Here is a 22484-nt window from a genome sequence, read left to right as displayed (position 1 = left end):
TAAATGAAATTCATCTCTTATATGCATAAAAAAATATTAATCATTCGAGTTAAAATATTTCTAAAAATATTTCCAACGGACTGTTTAATGTTTATAAGTATATTACCAACATGCAGCCAGCAAACAATTATGTAGAATTTACAGAATTTTCAAACAAAAGAACTAGTTGGCAAATGACATGAATTGAGACATGATCTCGTTGGGATCACATTTCAAATTTATAATTGGAAACCTTGACTGAGGTTACCTCACTCCAAATACCACGAGAGATTGCCTGAAATTTTGAGCATCAGAAGTGGATAACATGTAATGTTGTTAGGTGCAACTGCTGGGAAATAAACCATTTGAAAAAATCAGCTACGCAGCAAATAAAACAAGCCAGGCAACTGGGGCAGATTGTGAGGGGTGGAGCACTTTTCCAGCAAACGAAAAACCTACCTGAGAGGGGTTTGATTACCAGCAAGATCTTAAGAGTTATCTTCTGATTATTTTTCTTCAACAAAAAGGACAAGGATCTTTCTCTACTGCAAAGATGAGGAAATAGAAATTAGGAAAGGCAGGGCCTAAATACAACAACAACAACAACAACAAAGGCTTATCCCACTGAGTGAGGTCAACTACATAGATCACACAACAACAAATGTAAACTTAGAGACATACTGCTTGCTGTGTCCTGTTGGGGTATTTCTTGTTCAATGATATAGTAAAACTAATTAAGAACTGAAGAATGTTGGGGAAAAAAAACTATTTACCTTCTATTCAATTTTCAAACAAAGAAAATAATTAAAGATTCACATGATTTTCCTATCAAAACAAGGTATAAGATCAACCTTAAAGAAGAAGCATCCACCTCACATCAGCTACCACACGGACATTCATGCTCTTGAAAATTTCGAAGAAGCTTTTAAAGGAGGCCACTCCCTAAATGAATGCTAGGGTTGCATGGAGATCAGTTCATCAAGTTCACACTGTCTAATATGAAGACTGACTGTATCATTAGAGGTCAGCAATACATTGCAGCACTGACGGCGGGGAGCAATCATCTGTCATAAGGACCCAATAAGGCAACATAAAGTTAAATAACTAGAATAAGAATGCAGACAAGACCAAACAAACAAAAAATAATCAAAAAATTCAAATCATCCATTTCTAGGATTGCTTTAACAAAACCTGTTCATTATTAAGCTCCAGCTTCTTTGAAAAAACTATGATCTGCTTGAGCAGTGTAGATTCAAAGCAGTTCCCAACAACATGTCCACTGTAATTGCTCCAAATGCCCCTTTTATCAGATGCAACACTTTTAAAGAAAAATATAGAAGGCCTTTTACAAGGATCTCTAGGATAGTCTCTGGTGTTAAACATAAAATTGGCATTAACTTTACTACCCCTCTTCCATGGCACAAAAGTTCTCTGCAGTGAAAGGAGGTCAGGTAGAAGTTCATTTCCTTGATAAACCTGGATAGCAAAACCCCAAGAAACCGAGAAGGTCAAAGAATTTGATCGATCATAGCAGACAGTTTGCTGCAGGATCCTGGCAGGATCTACATTTGCAGCTGCAATAAGATGTTCCAAAGCTTGTACTCTGTTCATGTCCGGGAAAAGGGGCTCCACTGATTCCAAGTGATGAAGTGACAATAACGGAGATAATGGATGAGCAGCCAGCATCCCGAACAAGTTCCCCCGCATATCTAACTGGTGTGAAAAATAAATGACCAAATTATTATTTCCATAGAGACTATCATTTTACTTGCACAAGTTTTAGACCTGAACTATAAAGATAAAAGAGTGCCCCTGAACTATAGAAGTCAAGCAGCCTTGACGAGATCCAGCAAAAGTATCAAACTCAAGACCAAGACAACACACTCAAGCACCTGACACCTATGATAGATATTTATTTTGAAATGCTAAAGTGTTTAACAATATAAACAAATTTTTAGATTTATCATTCCATGCATACCCCAAGTGTGCATGAGACCAAAATACACTTTAAAATTTAAGTAACTACACATTGTGCATACAAACATTGAATGCAACCAGTAAAATAGAACACAATGCACATTTTCGTGTTTCATAATTGCTTTTATCTATGGACAAAACTTATATACAATACCATTGATAATGTTCTCCAATCAACATTAACTTTTCATCTCAACAATTATTGCTAATTTTAGTCACCGAGTTCAAAAAGCTATTTTAATTTTAAAAAAAAAACAGCACCAAAAGCAATACCTATAGCTTACACATCTAAGTTTTGTCCTTCTAAACAAGTCTCAAATATCCACAAAAGAAGTAAGGAATAAAATAGTCAATGGGACATCTATGAACTCTTCAGCACATTTTAACACTATACCAGAAACAAAAATCACATCTCATGGATAATTAAAGAACAGATCAAGACTACTCATCCCACTCGCCATTTCCCTTTTTTTGGTTTACCACTAAGGTATCTTCCTTCAAAAGCACTGGCGAACACTAAACATGGATACTCTCCCAGACAAGATTAGAACTTTGGTTCGATACATTATGAAGACTAAATGTGGGGAGTGGGAACAATTCATGTTTCCAACATTTTCCTTTTTTTGGTTACACAAGTATCCTCTTTCAGGGGTAATCTTACCTTATTTAAGACATTGTTGGACACCAAATGTGAATACGTCTCCTATCCGAGATTCAAACCTTGATTTGGCATGTTGTGGGGGACTAAATGTGGGAATAAACCCAGTTGGTTCTCACTCCCCATTTCCTAAAATAGAACATCCAACCAAGGTTTTAAAAAACAATACACAACCATGCTTTTGGCCAAAATGTCAAGGTTTTTTAAGTGTCCACGACCACAACAGCAATTGTAATTGTGGCCACATCAACTGCATTTTATGCCATTTTCCATTTTCCATTTTTGGCTTCCCACGCGAATCCACTTTTGAAAGTAATTCTATTCAAAGCACTAAGTGCATGTTTGATTTAAAGTTATAGAAGTACTTTGGCAAATTTTAATTTAAAATTGCATGTTTCAATGCATGAACGGAAAAGGAAAATTTTGTTGCTTCTAGAGTAAAAGTACTTTTGAACTCTCTCAAGTCTCAACTTTAATCCAAACATGCCCTAACGTGAGGACCTCTATCAATTAGGATTTGAACCTTGGTTCAGTGCATTATGAAGAACTACATGTGGAAACCAACCCACTCTAATTTCCTAATACCCTATTCCACAAACTCAATCAGAGAGGAACACAAGCCATATCAACTAAATTCTATCAATTAGTCCAATATCAGATCAATCTATAAGATAAACCACACAGACATTGAGTTCATTGTTCCTCATTACAAACATGCAAACAACCAACAAAAGAGAAAACAGCATAGTCAATGAATCTAACACATGCACTTAGATCAAAATCATAAAAAAAAAAAAAAACGTAACAGAAAAACAATAACCAGATTTGAATAATAATAATAATAATCACAAAGTACCTGATGAAATCCAGGTTCGTGAGTTAACGCAACACCAAGCTCAGCAATGCAAGAATAAATCCTCGAATCGCTTCCATACAAATGGCCATACCTCCTCAAACACGAGTCCAAAACCCTCGCCAAAACCCTAGCAAGCGAGTAGCTGATCGCGAAGCCACCACCTCCAAACGCCATCTCGAACGAGTACTTCACGTTCTGCTCGTAGCTCTCGGAGTTGCTCCCGACGTAGAACCACTTGCTATGATCGTACCTCGCGAGCGCCCTCACCACGTTGTCGACGAAGAACACAGTGTCGTCGTCGCCGAACACGAACCACCGCACGTCCGTCTCGTTGCGATCCACGGCCTCCTTCACGGCACGCGCCACGCGGATGGCGGACCGCAGCCCGCCGCGGAACGTGTAGGGGAAAGAGGAGGTGTCGCCGGAGATCACCAACGGCGGCGAGGAATCGTCGGCTGAGGTGGCGTTGGGTGGTGTTTTGTCGAGGAATGCGAGGGCGCGGGTGGTGGCGGGGGAGTACCAGAGGTTGATGTAGGGGAGGCGGCGGGGCCAGGAGGTGGAGGAGGAGGCGACGGAGAAGAGGAGGTGGCGGCGCGTGGTGGGGGAGAGGCGGGAGATGAGGGCGGACGTGGATGAGGGCAGTGATGGTGATGAGGAGTTGGGTGGGGCCCACAGGAGGAAGAGGTTGAGGAGGATAGATAGGGTTAAGAGGAAGGATTTGAAGGAAGGTGTTTTGGTTCTGATGGTGGGAAGAGGAGGCATTGCTGTTGCTGTGTTGTCTAAGTCTGAGGTGGTGGAAAGTGGCAAGGTACTATGACCGTGTTCCTTTTTTCTTCGCTGGAACATAATTGTTGTTGTCTTTGTTCCTTGCTTGCTTTTTTTGTTTTTATTTTAATTATTATTAATTAAAAAGGTGGGGAAGAAGAAGAAAAGGCTCACGGAGGGGACAAAATCAACCTCCAAGTTAAGGTTAGCTTTTAAAACCGGTGACGGAAGCAACAGGTGCTTGTTCTTGTTTGTACAGGAAAGAAAAAATGGAGCTCCACGGTGCTTGGAGTTGGAGAATGGAGATTGAGTTGCGGTTTCAACCTGGACTCTTTCTTTCTCTTTTTATTGGGCCCTGTTGGGCTTAGCCCATACTTTGCTCAGACATGCTGACAAAATTGTCCTTTCTTAATAAGGTCTTTTCCAGTATAGCTCAATTCTTTGATTCCCGACTCCATTTGCGGCGCTCGGCGGTGGTGTAAGGTGGTTGTGGAAGTGGTGTTTGGGTCGACGGTGATGTTGGGTGGAGGCAGATCTTGCTTGGTAAGACAGGGATATTTGTGTTCGTTCAGGTCCTTTGGGGGTGAAGGAAGCAAAAAGGGGGTGCAGGAAGTAAAAGCATCATTGCCCTTTTATGGTATGTTGTAAACATGATTAGAGTACTACAATATGCCATTTTTAATAATTAAAAAATGTATTTAAAATTATTTATTTTTAGAAAATAAGATTATTTTGTTTATTAATTGTTGGCAGTCAACTCTCACACTCAACCGACAACAGGTGCTTCTAGTTGTGGAACTGTCATGGAGCTGGGAATCACCCCCAGTCTCACTTCTAGGATGCTAATGCAAATTCTTTGTAACTCAAGTGGACAACAACAATGTTAGGGAGGATCGTGCTCTCTTGTAAGTATATATCTTTCTTGACTTGCATGCATGTTTTTACATTTTGCCTTTGAACAATACATACATGTGATGTGATTTTAGCTGCTTGCTTTTGTGGTTGTCAATTTGTCACACGTGGGTTATGACTTATGCCTATAAATTCTTCTCGTGTTTTAAGGAGGTTTTGTGTTGTCATATATGTTGCCTAATGACATATATAATTTCTTTTACTCTCCCAAAAATGGTGCACAGAAGCTACTTGGCATCTCGATAGCCTTTGGTCAGGCAGTTGGGTATGTTCTTTATGGTTTGGTATGTGGAATTTCTCTATTCATTGTCACTAATATATGGGAAGTCTTCTTTTACTATTATTTAATGAGTAAAGTATTTTTTTTTTCTCTATGTGAAATCTAGAATTGGTTCCTCTAAAAAAATTTATCCCATTTCATTCCTTCTAAAATTATAATATATTATTCATTTTTTATATTATTTTTGTTAATAAATTCAGTATGTTCATTCAGTAATTTAACATGTATTACCACCAATTTTTTTTTAAAAAATTGTTGTACAAATGTCTAAGAGAGTCTGCCACTTAAATAATTCACTAATAGAGTTAACATAATGGATGAAGACATGTTAAAATTTAGAGGAATTGAAATGAGACTAAGAATTTTATGAGACTTATTCCAAATTTCATATATTTTAGAAGGACCGAAGTATACTTTACCCTTAATTTATTTATTTCCAGCACTGAGTTTTGTGTCTCATAGCAATAGCAACTATTAAACAAAGTGTAACTTGTTTGAATGAATTGTCACATTAATTATGTTGTGGTGAAAACATCATATGGAAAGCATTTAGTTCCACCACCATTAATAGAGGACGGGGAGCTGATTTTGAGGGTGTTGTCATTGTTGCTATATTCCATTTGTTGCTAAAGAACTGACAAGGTTCAGGCCCTTGGAGAAGTATGTTACCGCCAAAACCCTCCCAATGTGGCAAATATGTTTGGTTTGGTACTAGGCATGACATCCGCGCGGAGCGGGGGTGGGGAGTACTCCTCCGCTCCCCGTCCTTGAACCTTATCCTGTTTCGTCCTCGCTTCACGTGGTGGGGGTATTTTTTGTCCTGTTTCCGTTTCTCGGCTCCCCGCGAGGACCCACAGGAACACCATTTTACATTAAAAAATGTCAAAAATTATAAAAGAAAATATTTTTTTTTGTTTTATCTCAATTTTTCAACAATAATAAATTTAAGGTTTAATTCTAAGTTTAAAACATGACTAAAAATACAAAAATAAATAAATAAAAATAAAATCACACTAGCATAAAAGCATCCAAGAAATATCTAAGTACACATTAATGTTACAGTATTACACAATAAAAAATAATAAAGCTAGCATAACATTACAAGTCTTCATACAATAAATTAACATCATCATAGTGAATCAAGTCTTCATACTTCCATCCAAGTACAATGAAACATCTTCAACATCAAACCTACACAATGAAACATGTAAATATGTGTTTATAAAATATAAAAAAGTCATGAATTAATATAATAAAATTTTCATACCATTGGCGCTGTTGTGTCTGCGTCATCAACTATTGAGCAAAATTTTATCTTTGATTTTAAGGAACCTAATGACACAATTATACAATCATTAAAATAAATTAATTGCTTAGAAGAAAAATTTACAAATAAAATTAAATTTATTATCTTCAATCTCATTACGCAACCAATCTTGAGAGCACATCAATGCATCAACAATGTCTTCATTTAATTTGCTACGATATGGAGTGAGAAACTGTCCACCAATGCTAAATGCACAGACTCTGAAGCAACCGTTGAGATAGGAATAGCTAGAAAGTCTTTAGCAATAGTTGAGATAGGAATAACTAGAAAATCTTTAGCAATCCTTTGCAAAGTAGGATACTTGACTCCAATGTTTTTCCAATATCCCAAAATGTCAAAGTTACTAATATTTGATTGATTAAACAATACAGGCTCCTCCAAGTATAAATCTAATTCAGATTTAACACAATCACCAGAAGAAGTTTCTTGAACATATTTTAAAAAATCAGAACTCCATTCAACTTTTCCACCATTATTATCCAAACCCGGCACTATTGAAGATGAAGTGGAAATAGAAGTAGTCATCTTTTTCCTAGATTGATATTCAGAAACCAAATCTTCTAATAATTTTGTCACCTTATTCAATTGATTTGTGCTTTCACTTCCATACATGAGAGGGAAAAAGTACTTTAGCAACTTCATTTTCAACCTAGGGTCCAAAATAACCCCAATTGCCATCACCCTATTGATCATGCCCCAATACTTCTCAAACTTGGGAATCATACTGTCAGTCATACCTTGAATGGTGTTATTAGAAGAAAAAATCCATTCATTCAAAGCCAATCAAATTTCACACACTTTTGGAAAATAAACATTTGAAGTTGGATATTGTGTATTCGAAAATAACTCAGTAACTTTATAAAAGATTTCCAACTTCTCATAAATTTCAGTTGTCATTTTCCAATCATCATCACTTGGCAATGACTTATATTCATGCTCTCGTTGAGTCAAACGCTTGAAAACTTCAAGATATGGCAATGCAGAAACAAGCATTAAATAAGTTGAATTCCTTCTAATTCTACAATCCATCATAAGTTTCTTTGAATAAGGAATTTCCAACTGTTCACAAGTCTCAATAAATTCTTCTTCCCTCTTAGGTGTTCCAACCCAAAAGGAAACATTATCCTTAATCTTCTCAAAGGAATCATGGATAATTGACATTCCATCCTTCACAATAAAGTTTAAAATATGGGCACAACACCGCATATGGAAGTAAGTCCCTCCCAAAATAAATAAACTACGTCCAAACTTGCTAAAAATTTTAGGAATCATTGCATCATTAGTACTACAATTATCAACAGTTATTATAGATACCTTTCTATCTAGATTCCATTCAAAAAAATGTTCAATTATAATCTCTACAAGAACTTCAGCAGTAAACCTAAAATAAAATAATTATTCATCTTAAAACCAAGTTCTATGAATACATGTTACTATAGCTACAGATATTACCAAGTATATAAAATTAAAATCATAAAACTTTCAAGTGAATGATTATTTACCTCATATGCCGACTTTGCAAATTCTAATTGTTATCAATGAAATAGGTTGTAATAGTCATATAGCCTTTGTTTTGATTTGATGTAGTCCACATGTCTGTTGTTATAGCTATGCGACTTGAATTTTTTTGAATTAACCTCATAGTTTTGGCCCTTTCACTCTCATAGAACTTTAGTATATCCAGCTTCAATGTATTACAAGATATTACTTTGAACAAAGGTTGGACAACATTACAAAACCTTCGAAACCCAATGTGATCAGCCATAGCAAGAGGGTATTCATGCAATGCAATCATCTTTTTCAATTCCATCCTAGCAGCATCTTGATTAAAGGTATAGTTTCCAACTAAAATAGATTCGCCTCTATCTCCTTCTGAAGATAATGATTGTTGAAGAGTTTTAAGTATTGATTGCTTTGGACCCCTCATTGTTCGAAGCTTACAGGTTCTAATGTGGCCGTGCAAATGCTTCGTACCTGATCTTGTATCACCACCAAGTTTCTTTTCACAATATTTACATATAGCTTTCCATTTTTCCTTTATTTTCTTTCTTTTGAAGTGGGTCCAAGCAGCGGAAGTTAATCCTCTTTTATTTGGACTTCTTTCAACATCTTCAACTTCTTCTATATTTGGAGAATTTTTTGCTTCTTCCACCAGATTGCTTTGTGCGTCATTAGCAACTTGTTGTGTTTCTAATGGAGCAATACTATTAATGGATGGATCAATAGACGTACCCTTTTTTGTACAACAAACAAGTACCAAAATTTACAAATATGAGTCATGTAAAATTGTAAATGCATAAATCTGACTCTTATTCCTAGATTACAAATTTTAAACTCAATGAATCAACCAAATCAAAACATCACAATAAGCTAGCAGCAGAACAAAGAATTGAAAATACAACAGAAATAAATAAATAAATAAAACAGAGGAAGAACAATTCGAAGTTGCGAAACCCAAAAATGCACGGTGCGACTCGAAGAAGAAAAAGGTGCAACGAAGGCTTTCACGAGTTCACAGCTGAAACGAACAATGAAGAAGGAATGGTGAAGAAGTGAAGAGGGTGAAGACAGTGTGAAATGGTAAAATGAACGATGAAGAAGTGAAGAAGGAACGAAGGTGAAGCAATGAAGAAGGAATAAAGGTGAAGCAATGAAGAAGGAACAAAGGTGAAGAAGGAAGTCAAAGAACGAAGTCTGAATGTTTGATGCGGTATTTTAGGGTTTGGGTAATGTTTGTGTCTTTGTGACTTGTGAGATATTACTTATATATATGATAATTTTATTTTGTATTTTTTTACTAGTAAAATATTATATTAACCTTTATATTTATGTTATACATATTATAAGTTATGAGGGTATATAAGTAAAATTCTATATACACGGAGATACGGGGACCCTGCGGGGCGGGGAGCATAGTCCTCGTCCTTGTCCCCGTCCCCAAATTAGCTGTGGGGGGTTTTTCATCCCCATCCCCGTCCCTACGGGGAATTTTTCCTCGATCGCAGGCCCCGAATGGGGCAGTCCCCACGGGGATCCCCGAGTTGCGGGGAAAATTGTCATGCCTACTTGGTACTGTTTTGATCTTCCTGATTGTGATATACTTCCAAGGTTTCTGTGTGCTTTTACCTGTGAGATCAAAGAATGTTGTGGACGCTAGGTTCATATCCAAGCAAGTTATTTTATACCTCCAACAACCCATTATTCTTCACTATGTGCAACATCTCAAAAATTCAATTATAGGAATTTAGAAATAATAATAGTGATAGATTAATAAGCAAGTAATTAAACTATTACAGATAGAATAGATTAGGATTAGAGGAAAAATAAGGAAAAAAAATCATTTTTAGTGAAAATTGTAAAAAGTCAACTAGACAACTATAGACCAATAGAGTCAATGGAAAGGGATTGACTTTGGTCGACTCATTAATGACATTGGTAAATATGACCAAAACTCATTTAAAAGAGAATTTATTAAATAAAAAGACTTAGTTAGAGTTAGAATTAATAGTTAAAAGTGAGTTAAGACTAGGATTACGTATTATGAAGCTTAATTAGGAGATTAAGGATTCAATTATGACACCTAACCTAATTGGGCCTTAATCTAAATAGGATTAAGACCCATTATAAGAAGCAACACCAACCCTAGCATGACCTAGGGTGATGCTCCGTTTTTTATCAAAAAAGGCAAGAGGAGAGTTCAACTTCTCTCTTGCTTTAGAGGCTTCATTGTAGAATGGAAATAATATGTAGATATGGTGAAAAACTATAAAAAAAAATAAAAAATAGATGTGATAATATTTAAAATTTGGGATCGCTCATATTTTAATTCAATGAGTAAGTCAGGAAACTAATTTAAGTAGAAAGAAGCATGTGCAGAGGACTCTGCTATATTTCTAGTGAAACATGCTTAGGTAAAATGGTTAGTTCTCTTTGTGTGGTTATCATCTGGTGATGTGTGAGCCTAATTTCAAAAATAGACTTAAATATCTTTCTATGTTGACAAATTTCATGAGAATCCATTAAGAAATGAAGAAGTTATTGATTTTATAAAAACAAGGTACAAAACTATGAGAAAACATGATATATGGTGTTATTGATTTAATTCTAATTGATTATAATTCTATTTTTGCATTGTGATGTTATTCTATGAAACCACTAAGAAAATAGACTTAAAGACCTTTCTCTGTTGACAAATTTCATAAGAATCAATTGAAAAATGAAGAATTATTGATTTTATAAAACAGGGTACAAAACTATGAGAAAACAGGATATAGGTTGTATGAAAATTTGGGTATGTGCAGACTATTCCTCCACACCCTACTGCTCCTTCTCTATGTATAGAAGACATTGATGATAGATGGATTTAGTTTTCTGAATACATTGCACCAATGGGTCAAATATGTGTTGTGCCTAGAAAGTGTTCAACAGACTACATGGAGTTGTTCTACATAATATCTCATCCCTTCATGAGTCCAGCACAGCCAAGGGATCCTCCTAGACTTCCGCCCAAGGTGCACGATGACACATTTGTTGAACCAGATGTTCCTCAGCACCCGGTGGCAGCACTGGCTATGGATGAAGCGCCTATAGATGCATGATGTGAGGGAATACGTTCTGCCATCTCTTGGCAGCGAGATTCCCTTGCCAACATATTTGTCATACGATCCAGTTACCCAAACTAGATTCCTTTTGCATGAACATCCGATTGATTGGTTATCCGTTTTGGAGGACTATATTGATAATCTTAGTGACGAGGAGGAAGACCCTTTCGAGGATGCGAGTGATGCTAAGGAGACATTAGAGATCGAGGAAGATCCATTTAAGAATTATTCTTAGATCCTGCGGCATGGTAGGTCTAGCATAACTCTTTGGATGTAATACCTTTTATCAGTTCTCGTTCAGTACTTTTATGGTAGTTTGTAATTACTTCAATTATCCTCGTCAGACAGTTTATTGTATGGCTTTATGCAAATAATATGTCACCAACTAGTTAGAGGTTATATTTTGGAGTATTGTTATTCCTTATGTCTTACTTGATTAGTGATATTCATATTAATGATGCTTTTGTATATTTTGGAAAAAAAATCATTTACGTATTTTTCTAGTACTTGGTACTTATCAATGTAATATTTACAATTGAATATTGTATTTTAAGAGAACTATTTATTATTCCATGTATTTTAATTAATTAAATTATAGTGATTCCTTTATAAAAATAAGGATATTATACTATGTCCTTGTTTCCATTCTATACTTTGTTTCTCAGATAGTGGAATTAGTTTAATGATGGTAAATTGACACTTGGGATAAATTTTGGTAACAAGTTTTTACTGGATTGTACAATTTCTACACAAAAACTGTAGGGGAAACTTGTTATTAGACAAGTGTGCTTCTGATTGTATGGTTTATTGTTTTTGGTTTATAAACATGTAAAATTCTTGTACTTTACCTATGTGATCTAAAACTTGAATCAATTGTATTTTTACCATACCTTGTTACTTACTATTCTAGCTGAATTTTCATTTTGGCAGCTTAGCTAATATGGCAACCAATCCTTTCCATGCATTAGTCTACCTTGTGTTTATGTTTCTAGCTTGTTCCTAGTTCTCTAAACGTTGGATTGAAGTCTCGGGTTCACCAGCTAGAGATGTTGCAAAGCAGCTGAAGGTACTAACTAAAATGACATGCATTTTTGTAAATTTATTGTTTTGTTTTAGTACTTCAATATAACTATTAACTAGCATGTTTTCTCATCATGTGTTGATAATAAAAGTTCATTTGTTTGGTAAACTGTGTGGTTTATAATATTGTGAGATGTTGGAAGTCTTATTTTCCAATTAAACTAATATTGTTATTGGAAATCTTTACTTTAGACACATGAAGCAACCTAATAATAGATATATCATTTCTAGCTTCATTGCAACTTTAGTAAGGCTTTTTGCAAGTTGGTCAAAATACACACACACACATTCCCAGTGTTATTGCATTTGGAGACATATGTATTGGTGCCTTGACAATATTAGCAGATTTAGCGGGGGAAATTGGTTCAGGGACAAGAATTTTACTTGTCGTATCAATCATCTGCTAGTACAAAACTTGGAGACTACAGAGAAGGAGAGAGCTAGCAAGCTTAATTAGCTTCTTTGCTTTCTAGGAATAATCTTAATGTAGATCCCTCTTGTAGCCATCTTTACTTTCAACCATATTCTAACGATAATAGTTCCAAAAACTTGGTAGATAAAATAGAATTTTATTGTCTTGGATACTAATTACTTAGAAACACTCATTGAATCACTCTTTGTCTCTCTCCAAATAGGACAGGAGTGTTGCATGAAAAGGAATTTGCAGTTTTATAATTGTCTTGATGGACAACATTAATATTCAACCTATTATTTGCCTCTTTAGACTATATGTCAAGGCTTTCAAGTAAAATGATGGATTGTAGTAAAATTGTACACAATTAAACCAGGGCAAGAGAAACTATTTTCCAACAATTAAATTATCAACACAAAATGATTTATTTCCCACAAAAGAACCAAACCATCCCCCATTTCAAGATAAGACAACAACATTTACATCGTGTATAATGATTCTACTTCGCATCTTATTCATTTTTTGTTTTTTTTTTCACTGAGATCAAATTTCTAATACAAGAGCTAAAAACATTTTATATGACTCAAACATCATCCCTACTCTCAATTCTTGATTGGAGTCAATTGATTTTGGAAGAGTTATCTTCCCCATGATTCACTCTAAAATATGATAAAGGCAGAGTTTTCATTGGCAATATGATGCATTGCTTCTTTGCCTCCTTTGTAATCGCATATTCAGCAACAACAAACAGAAATTTTGTTGTAGCAGCATGGTTGGAAAGGAAGGAAAAAAAGTTAATTTGGTTGTTTATGAATAAGATTATCTTTCCTCTTTTCCTATTCTACTGTTTTCTCACAAAGTTGAGTTTAATTTTAGCTGAACACATGTATGATTGAAAGTTACATGCACCAAATACATGGTAAATCTAAGGTTGGTTTAAAGATGCATAGAAACTAAACCAAATATAAAGGCTCGACATTGAGTTTAAAGGAATGATTTTCCAAACACATGCTAAATCTAGGGTTGGCTAAAAGAATCAAACGGTGGCATATTCAAAGGTGCATAGAAACAAGATATCCAAAGGTGCATAAAAACTAAACTAGATATTGAGAGTCTATCCTAACAGATAGATACCATTATCAGACAACATATTTGTTACATATGTTCATAAGAAGAAGAATGACACCACATGCAATATATTACTCCCTAGAGATCAAATCAAATATAGAAATCTAAGTTAATAGGAGAAGATCCCAAACCAAAGTATCAATGTTTTGCTAAAATTTACAGTTATATATCGACCCAACAACCAATTATTAGAGGTAACAACAACAAGCACCGGTAAATAAGCAACTATCCTATGCAATTAAATAAGATATTCAAAGATGCATAGAAACTAAACCAAATATTGAATGTCTACTTCAATGTTCATAATATGGAAATATATTCAATACAATTTGCCAAGGAACTAGTTATAAAAGCAAACAACTACTTCCAACACTATATTAGGCAATTAATTAAAAAAGAACAACACCTAATCTAGCATGAAAGCAAATAACATAACAAATATAATATCAATACAATCCAATTAAAATATGATGAAAATAGATGAATGTTGAATTGTATATTTCTCAATTTTGATTCATATTCATTCATGTGAAAACTACCAATCAAGTTCTCATTTTTCTTTTAGGAGATTTAAATATCAATGAAGTTCAATTAAAATATGTTGAAAATAAAAATAAGCAACACGTTTGCTAAATGTGAAGTTGAGCGAGAGAGGGAGCAAGAGGAACTAGAGGTTAGGTGTGCATTGTGCCACATATTTACTGAAACTAACATCAATTTATACAAGCCAAGATTGAAGAAACAAAAACCTAAAGGAATGAAGAATAAGAGAAACAAAAGGAGAGAAATCATTATCTGGGTGATGAGGTGGAGATTTGGAGTAAAGGCATGGTTATGGTGAGGAAGGTTCTAGTTGCCAAGGATTTCTCCTGTGTTCTAAATGCAAATTTGTGTTGATTATATGACACAAAAAAGGGATAGCAAGTACACTCAGGTGCGGAGGAAGTTGTAATTTGGAATTTTGGGATAAAGCTTGACAAATGGAATGTCAAAGTTGAGAGTTTCTGAGGGAAGACGATCGATAAGGTAAACCACAACAGTGAAAGTGCAATCATAAATTCAAAGGCATTGATGCATGCCACTACAATGTTAGACCCATGGCCATGATTTGTCTAGGCTTCCTTTCAATTAACCCAATTTGGAATTTTTTATGATGTATAAGAAGACATATTACTATGTGTACAATGCCAAGATAAAAAAGGTGCTTTATGAATAGGCAAAATTCACCACCCCAGTCTATTTGTATAGACTTGATTTGCAAATTGAACTTAGATTTTTGGTCAAACTCATCCCTTACAAAACCGATTTATAAGGTGAGGGGTGCCGAAGCTCTTATCAGGCCTTATCTCTAGTTAATGTGGAGCTTGGGTTTTTACCGTATCTAATAATGGATTATAAAAACAAAACATGGGTAATGGTGTACAAATTCTTTTGTAAAAACTTTAGAAAGAAAAAACCACTGTATTTGTTAGAAGATATGTACTTGCTTCAATAATAACTTGATTTCCAACTTATATGCTTGATCCTATTATTCTATTTTTCTTTCTGTTTACCAGGTTTTTGTCGATGTTGTCAAATCTTATCCTATATTCTGTTTTATATTTTATGTAGGTAACTTGTCGTCATCTAGGAGTAATCCTTGAAAAAAGTAATACAGAAGAGCTTCAGGTGGTGAGATTGTCCATTTTTGTATATTTAAGACATTAATGTGGACAAATTTATCAATGTGGTCTATTCGGTCATTGGCAGAAACAAGCAACTATAAGGTCCTCTGTGCTGGAAGTGTTGTTAGAAATAACAAAATTTTGTGATTTATATCTCATGGATCGAGTTCTGGATGATGAAAGTGAGGTGTGTTCATTTGTTAGCCTATATCATTTGTTCGTCACAGCAACACTTCACATTATAGGCAGCATACTTTACCATCTTCCAACTTTGGGTGTGTTTGGAAAATGGAATTACTATTATTAATTTGATTTTGAACTTGTCGGCGTTGTACATTTCTTACAACTGTTGATATCAGGTGCAAACTATAATTGCTTGTTGGCCTCCTTGTAATTTTTCCCTGTTGCCACTCTATTGTTATATAATATATACTGCATTTTAAAATTTAATATGTTTTTGCTTTATGTATCATTATTTCTGCAGAAAAGAGTTCTTGTAGTATTAGAAGATGTTGAGATATTCACTTCAGGTGGTTTGGTCAAGGACAAGGTATGCATGTAAATATACTACAATAGTTACGTGCAAGTCTTTTTGCACTTTATGAGGACATTGTTGTATGTTCAGGATACATATTGATGGGCAGCATTAGAATATCTATTGGATTGAAATCTTTTAAACTCTTCCAAATGTGATAGAAGATGGCCTACAGGACATTTGTGCTAATAAGCCTAATATATAAAGTTCGAGTGGAGAGATAAACTTTGTATGTGGTTCTTTCCTGGAAATTTACATGTTTGGGACACCCACCTAAATTCAATGTAGAATACTGGGCCAGAAGGTCATAATGATAAGGGGTCAAATGGTCTGTTTGCTTTCCACATGCAGGCACATTGCACGATTTTTCATGCTGGTAAACATTTTCTTGAAAGAAAAAAAACATTTCCTTCTGGAAAAACTCTAATTGAGTATCAATACAAGCAGACAATTATTTTCTTAGAAGAAAAAGTGTCACTAATCATGTGATGCTTGTTTCATGCTCAATTTTTTTAAGAACTCTTGAAATTCTACAGTGTTTTGTTCCATTGGTTTAGACTTTATCCTCATGTTGTGTTGTGTGCAAAATTATAACTATATGATCAAGTTTGTTTCTACAATCATGAGAAGGGATTGGAGAAATATTGCAGAAACATATGGTTACCACATATACTCACCATAGTCTGATTGTTGCACATATATCTGCTTTCTCTGTTGTATGAATATTATATATTTGAGTTTTATAAACCACTGGCTACCTATTCTTTTCTCTTTTGTGCTTCTTGATAACTTTTTTCATCGACTCTTTTTACTTCCTATATGCAGGTTCTCTTTTGTAGCACAGAGAATGGACGATCATCATTTGTTCGGCAACTGGAACCAGATTGGCATATCGACTCAAATCCTGAAATTATCTCTCAGCTTGCTGTATGTTACTACATAACATCAACTTTACTCAGCAATTATAAAGTTCATACTTTGATATGATAGCCACATGGTTATTTGTTTATATTGTCTAATGACGAACACATATCATGTTGTAGAGATTTATCAAGTATCAACTTCATGTCTCACCTTTTAGAACCGAAAGAACTGCTGCTAACATTTTCAGTGCTCCATCCCTGGAATAGTTCTTTGGATCCATATGAAATTCTAGGATGTCATTAAATTGATACTAGTTTGTTTCTGTATGCAACCTGGTTCCACCATCGCCACACATTTTTTTCCAGCTTGCCTAGACATTTTAAGAGCTATAGGTTAGATTTTCAGTCCAATTGATTCTCCCCTTTTGTAAGTGAAAGACCTGCTATGTATCTCCGTATAATGCATTGAGGAAAATATTTCTTTCTTTTTGAATTTGAGCTTTTGGTTTGAAATTGTGCATTTGAGTGGACTCATATCCATACTTTCTGACTGTCAAGGTATCAATTCTCATTGGATATTTGTATTTTGATCATAGTTACATTACATGATATGTCATCGTTGACAATTGTTAATGATCATCCTCATACTTTATAGGAAAGTCCATTGGTTATTGAATCTTTGATTGTACAGTTACTTAACTTTTGTCTTTCTTGTATTTGGTTCCTCTTATTCAGGTTGTAGCATTTCAGTTTTTCTTTGGTTCGTATTCGATAATCCCAATGCATACCCTATTTTGCAGTATTTTAGTAATTTGTCTAGTTTTCCAAATTCATTCTGGAGGTTTGACCGTTCAAACTGAAAAAACGGTGCAGTGGAGTTTGTTATCTAATGATTTGTAGATAAGTTCATGAGTAAATTAAGTGTCAGTGAAGTGTATGTTCAAATCATCTTTAAGGATAGCATGTAATTTTTTCCTTTTTCTTGTGCATAGTTTAAACGATTTAAAAACCATTTACATGTTTTAACTAAAAATTCTGCATAAAAACTATTTACGTTTTTAAAAAAATTAAGGGAGTTAGTATTGGTCAAGCACCATGTATCTTTATTCAGTAACTAATTTTGAAAGAGTTTGTTTATGACGTATATCAGTTTAAGTTTAGCACATGGAATTGAAGTTTAACATTACAATTATAATTATAACATTTGAAAATCTTTTTAGATCACAGATCACAATTTTAAGATCTAATTTGTGGAAATATAATTTGATTAAATTCAACAATTTTCATTTCCTAACTTTTACTAATTGAATTAAAATTCTTAACTTCATTCTAACATTGTGCAAATATATTTTTATCGTTACCCTTGTCATCAATTGTCACTATCATAACTATCATTTTCGTTATTCATGTCACCATTGTTGATACCATTATCATTAATGTTGTGTTTGATAGAGGTGAAATGTGAGAAATGCAAAGAAATCATATTGTTTTGTATAAATTGGGGAAGAAGAGGTGCAAGTAAAAAAATGGGGTGTCCCAATAGTAAAAGATATATAAAAAGGAGATTCTCATCGTATTCTGGAACCCTGGACGTCCCAACCTCGTGTTTTGCTTTGAGCACCGCTCATACACCAGCAAAAAATGTGTAGTGATAAAAATGTCCTTCACTTAATTTTTAGAAAGCGCTTCCCTCTCCTTTTCTGTTCACGCATTTCGTACGTTGTTTTTCGCCTTCTTCTTCGTTCTTCGCCTAGTTTTCTCTTCGTGCCGCTGCTCGTTCTGTCGTTTGTGCTGCCAGTAACCGCAAACCCAATCGTCATGGTGTTGTGCTTCTCCATCGTAAGTGTCCTCTCCTTGTCTCTATCGCTTTGTGGAGCTTTTGGTTGTGTTTGGTTGTCGGAAATTCGTAAAAGGCATACAAATTGCTAATCCATATGACTTATACGAATTATCCAATTCGTAAATTTATTTTAATTTTGTAATTTAAATTTGAAAGAAAAAAATTACTTTATAATTTTTTAAAAATTATAAATAAATTAATATTTTTGTTTTAAAAATTTTTTAATAAATAAATATTGTTGTATATTTTTTTGTTTTTTTATTTAATTAATTATATTTGTTTTTTGAAGTTGGTTTTTAATAAAGAAGTTAAGTATTTTTTTATTTTAAAAACAATGGGTGTGTGTGTGTGTGTGTTTTATTGTGATTTATTTTTTTAAAAAAATATAAGTAATTTAATTATATTTGGTATTTTGATTTTTTTAAAAAAATTGTTAGATATCATAAATTCAAAATTTTTATTAGTATATATTTGACAATTTAGTTTAACAAGAAAATGTAAATTTGTAAATTACAATTTTTTTTATTGATATAGTCGTATATATATTGTTACAATCATAGTATTAAGTATTTATATAAATAGTGTTTGGAAGTATAAAATTAATTTTTTTTCATTATTTTAAAAAAAAAATTAAAGTTATTGTCATAGTAATTTGTTGAAAAATGAAATAGTGATTTGTTAGAAATAAAAACCAAAATCGTAGTTACATTTTGGTCATTAATTTAAGTTTACTAGAATTTGTGTTGTCAACTCTATATATTTGGAAAAAGAATTTGTATATGCATTTATGAATATATTAAAGTAATAAAAAGATCAAATATAAAATAAATAAAAATATTGTAATTGATTGAAGTATTGTTTGAACGCTTACATAAATTGTTATGACTATTTTACTGTGTAGATTATGGTTAAAACCAAATGTTTGAGTTGGGCTTTAGACAGAATTATAGGAAGAACCCTAAGGAGAGAAGTCAGTCGTGATGCAGATGAAGTCCTCTAGCGGTGAAGGCCCACAACATCTGCACGTAGGCAATGAGAAGTTGCACTTGTTTTTGAGGATGTTTAGTATGTGGATCATATAGATGATGAGGTCCATGATCATCCTGAAGAAGCAGCTACTGATGATGCAGTTACTGATGCCGAGGGTTTTTCAGGCGAACCCCATGACACATCAGTTTTGATGGACTATGTTTATCATGTGGCAGCGAAAGTTTGGAATTGAGAGGTATTTATATTTTTAAATAAATAATATTTTCATAAGTATTTGTTATTATTGTTGAAATTATTTAAATTATGGTTTTCAGCAACGTCTTGAGCTGAAGTTATCATCCCATGGAAGGAAAGTTGAGAAATTTGGCAGACCTGCTCCAGAGATTAAAGGCTTAGTGGCTGCCACACGATTAAGTCCTCTGATTGCATGTTCGTTGGACATTAGTGATCAGGGACTTATATCGACATTCATGGAGAGGTGACATAAGGAAACTAGTAGTTTCCATCTTCCTATAGGAGAGGTAACTATTACCTTCGACGATGTGGCATCGTTGTTACATATGCCCATTACAGGGTCTTCCACAACTTCGAGGCTCTTCATGTGGATGAAGTCGTCTTGCTGTTAGTTGAATTGCTTGAAGTTAGTTCAAAATAAGCAAGAGTTGAGACAATACAATGCCATAGGGCATATGTTCAGCTATTTAGCTTGCGAGACATATATCGGAGCAAATGTAACGTAGCACAGTGGATTGTAGCAGCTCGATCATATTTGTTGCATCTGGTAGGTTGCACTCTCTTTGCTAACAAGAATGCCACACACGTTCATGTGGTATTCTTGGACGCATTTCGTGACCTGAAGCAGAGTGGAAGCTATGCATGGAGAGCTACCGCACTGGTTCATATGTATGAGAATTTGAATGATGCATCAAAGAAGACTGCCAGACAACTTGTAGGATATATCACACTTTTACAGTTAATTTTAATTTTATTAGTTCTTTAGTTTATATTGAGTATTGTTTTCATTGTTTTGTTGTTTTTAAAATATGTGCAGTGTTGGATCTACGAGCACTTTCTTCTGTTGCTTCTTGTATTGCTGTTGAAGATTATCACGAAAGGAAATCACGTGCTTGTCGTTGGAAGTCTGGGAAGGTATTACAAGTATCGACATATCTTAAACATTTAGATAGATTGACATCTGATGTTGTGTGTTGGATTCCGTATGATGACCATCGTGCATTCAGAGAGTTCGAGCTTTTCTCTTTATTTTTCAAACATATCAGATGGAGTCCATCTATTGTCATACACCGACTGGAGAGGGTTGTATGACAATTTGGGTATGTGCAAACCAGTTCCTCCACACCTTGTTGCTCCTTCTCTATGTATAGAAGACATTGATGATAGATGCATTCAATTTTCTAAATACATTGCACCGGTGAGTCAAATATGTGTTGTGCCTAGATAGTGTTCAACAGACTACATGGAGTGGTTCTACATGATATTTCATCCCTTCATGAGTCCAGCACAGCCAAGGGTGTTAGTATAGAGCAATAAAATAAGAGAAAGAAATAAAGGGAAGAAAGAAAAAGACACAAAGTTTAACGTAGTTCAGCACACAATGTATGTTCCTACGTCCACGGCTACACTAGGAGAACTTTTTATTACTTGCACATAAAAGCTTATAAAGTGTCTCTATATATAACACTAATGAGACACAAGTTTTTACAAACCAAGCGATGTGGGACTAAGACCACACAAGTTTTACAGACCAAGCGATATGGGACACAGGAACTAAGACCACAAACTCTAACAATTCTCCCACTTGGGGTCTAAGTTCCAAACTCTAGCAGCTCCTTGTAAGCAATGAGTTCATCGACTCTTTACCTAGTGTAGCGCCTTCATCTTCAATTATCCTTGAAGGCCAACTAAGGCAATGCAAAGCCTCAGTTTGTCAGTTGTAATAGCTTTAGTCAACATATCTGCTGGATTCTCTGATCCTAAGATCTTCAATAAAGATAAGTCTCCATCATTTATCAACTCCCTGATAAAATGATATCTTAATTGAATATGCTTGCATCTAGAATGGAAGACTGGATTCTTAGCAAGACTTATAGAACTTTGACTGTCACTAAACATTGGAGCATCATCTTTTTCTTTCCCTAATTCATTGAGAAAATTCTTTAGCCAAATCATCTACTTAGCTGCTTCTGAGATAGCTATGTACTCGGCTTCCGTGGTTGAGAAAGCAACTCTATCTTGAAGTTTAGACTTCCAACTCACAGCAGTACCTCCCAAGGTAAAAATGTAGCTTGTGGTGCTTTTCTTGGTATCAAAATCTCCTCCCAAGTTTGCATATGAAAATCCCTGTAAAGTGAGATTGCCTTTTGTGAAGCACAAACACATCTCTGAAGTACCCTTCAGATATCTGAGTATCCACTTTACGCCTTCCCAATGCTCCTTTGCTGGATTTGATAGGAACCTACTGACAACTCCCACTGCATGTGCTATGTCAGGTCTGGTACACACCATAGCATACATCAAACTCCCAACTGCTGATGCATATGGCACTCTTGACATGTAACATTTTTCTTCATCTGTCTGCAAAGATTGCTTCTTTGAA

The 22484-nt window shown here is 34.6% G+C and overlaps 1 protein-coding gene and 2 pseudogenes across 8 annotated transcripts; 2 read left to right on the top strand and 1 right to left on the bottom strand.

The window, feature by feature from the left end:
* LOC114378340 lies at positions 1-4556 on the bottom strand. Of its 8 annotated transcripts, none has more exons than XM_028336916.1 (5): positions 3471-4556; positions 1171-1692; positions 831-1043; positions 439-521; positions 1-328 (listed from the first exon to the last, which is right to left on the bottom strand). In XM_028336916.1, exons 1-3 carry the CDS (start codon positions 4314-4316, stop codon positions 933-935), a joined length of 1479 nt encoding a protein of 492 aa, XP_028192717.1. In that variant the 5' UTR covers positions 4317-4556; the 3' UTR covers positions 1-328; positions 439-521; positions 831-932. The 8 variants fall into 8 exon arrangements, with proteins under 8 accessions (XP_028192717.1, XP_028192718.1, XP_028192714.1 ...); XM_028336917.1 differs by having other exon boundaries at positions 1-274; positions 439-524; positions 851-1043; XM_028336913.1 differs by having other exon boundaries at positions 439-524; positions 3471-4555.
* LOC114378662 lies at positions 4505-9994 on the top strand (annotated as a pseudogene).
* Positions 9995-14803: 4809 nt separating this feature from the next.
* On the top strand, positions 14804-17322 carry LOC114378661 (annotated as a pseudogene).
* Positions 17323-22484: the final 5162 nt, after the last annotated feature.

Source organism: Glycine soja, chromosome 12 (assembly GCF_004193775.1).
Source record: "Glycine soja cultivar W05 chromosome 12, ASM419377v2, whole genome shotgun sequence".
NCBI classification, from domain to species: domain Eukaryota; kingdom Viridiplantae; phylum Streptophyta; class Magnoliopsida; order Fabales; family Fabaceae; genus Glycine; species Glycine soja.
Note: the sequence above shows the minus strand (reverse complement) of the source record. Positions and strands in the feature narration are given on the sequence as shown.

Coding starts and splice junctions, on each gene's coding strand:
- LOC114378340 (XM_028336911.1), bottom strand. CDS start 4,316: ATGTTCCAGCGAAGAAAAAAGGAACACGGTCATAGTACCTTGCCACTT. Junction 1,693..3,470: donor ACGAACCTGGATTTCATCAG/GTACTTTGTGAT, acceptor TTTTCACACCAG/TTAGATATGCGGGGGAACTT. Junction 1,044..1,170: donor TGGAGCTTAATAATGAACAG/GTTTTGTTAAAG, acceptor TCCTTATGACAG/ATGATTGCTCCCCGCCGTCA.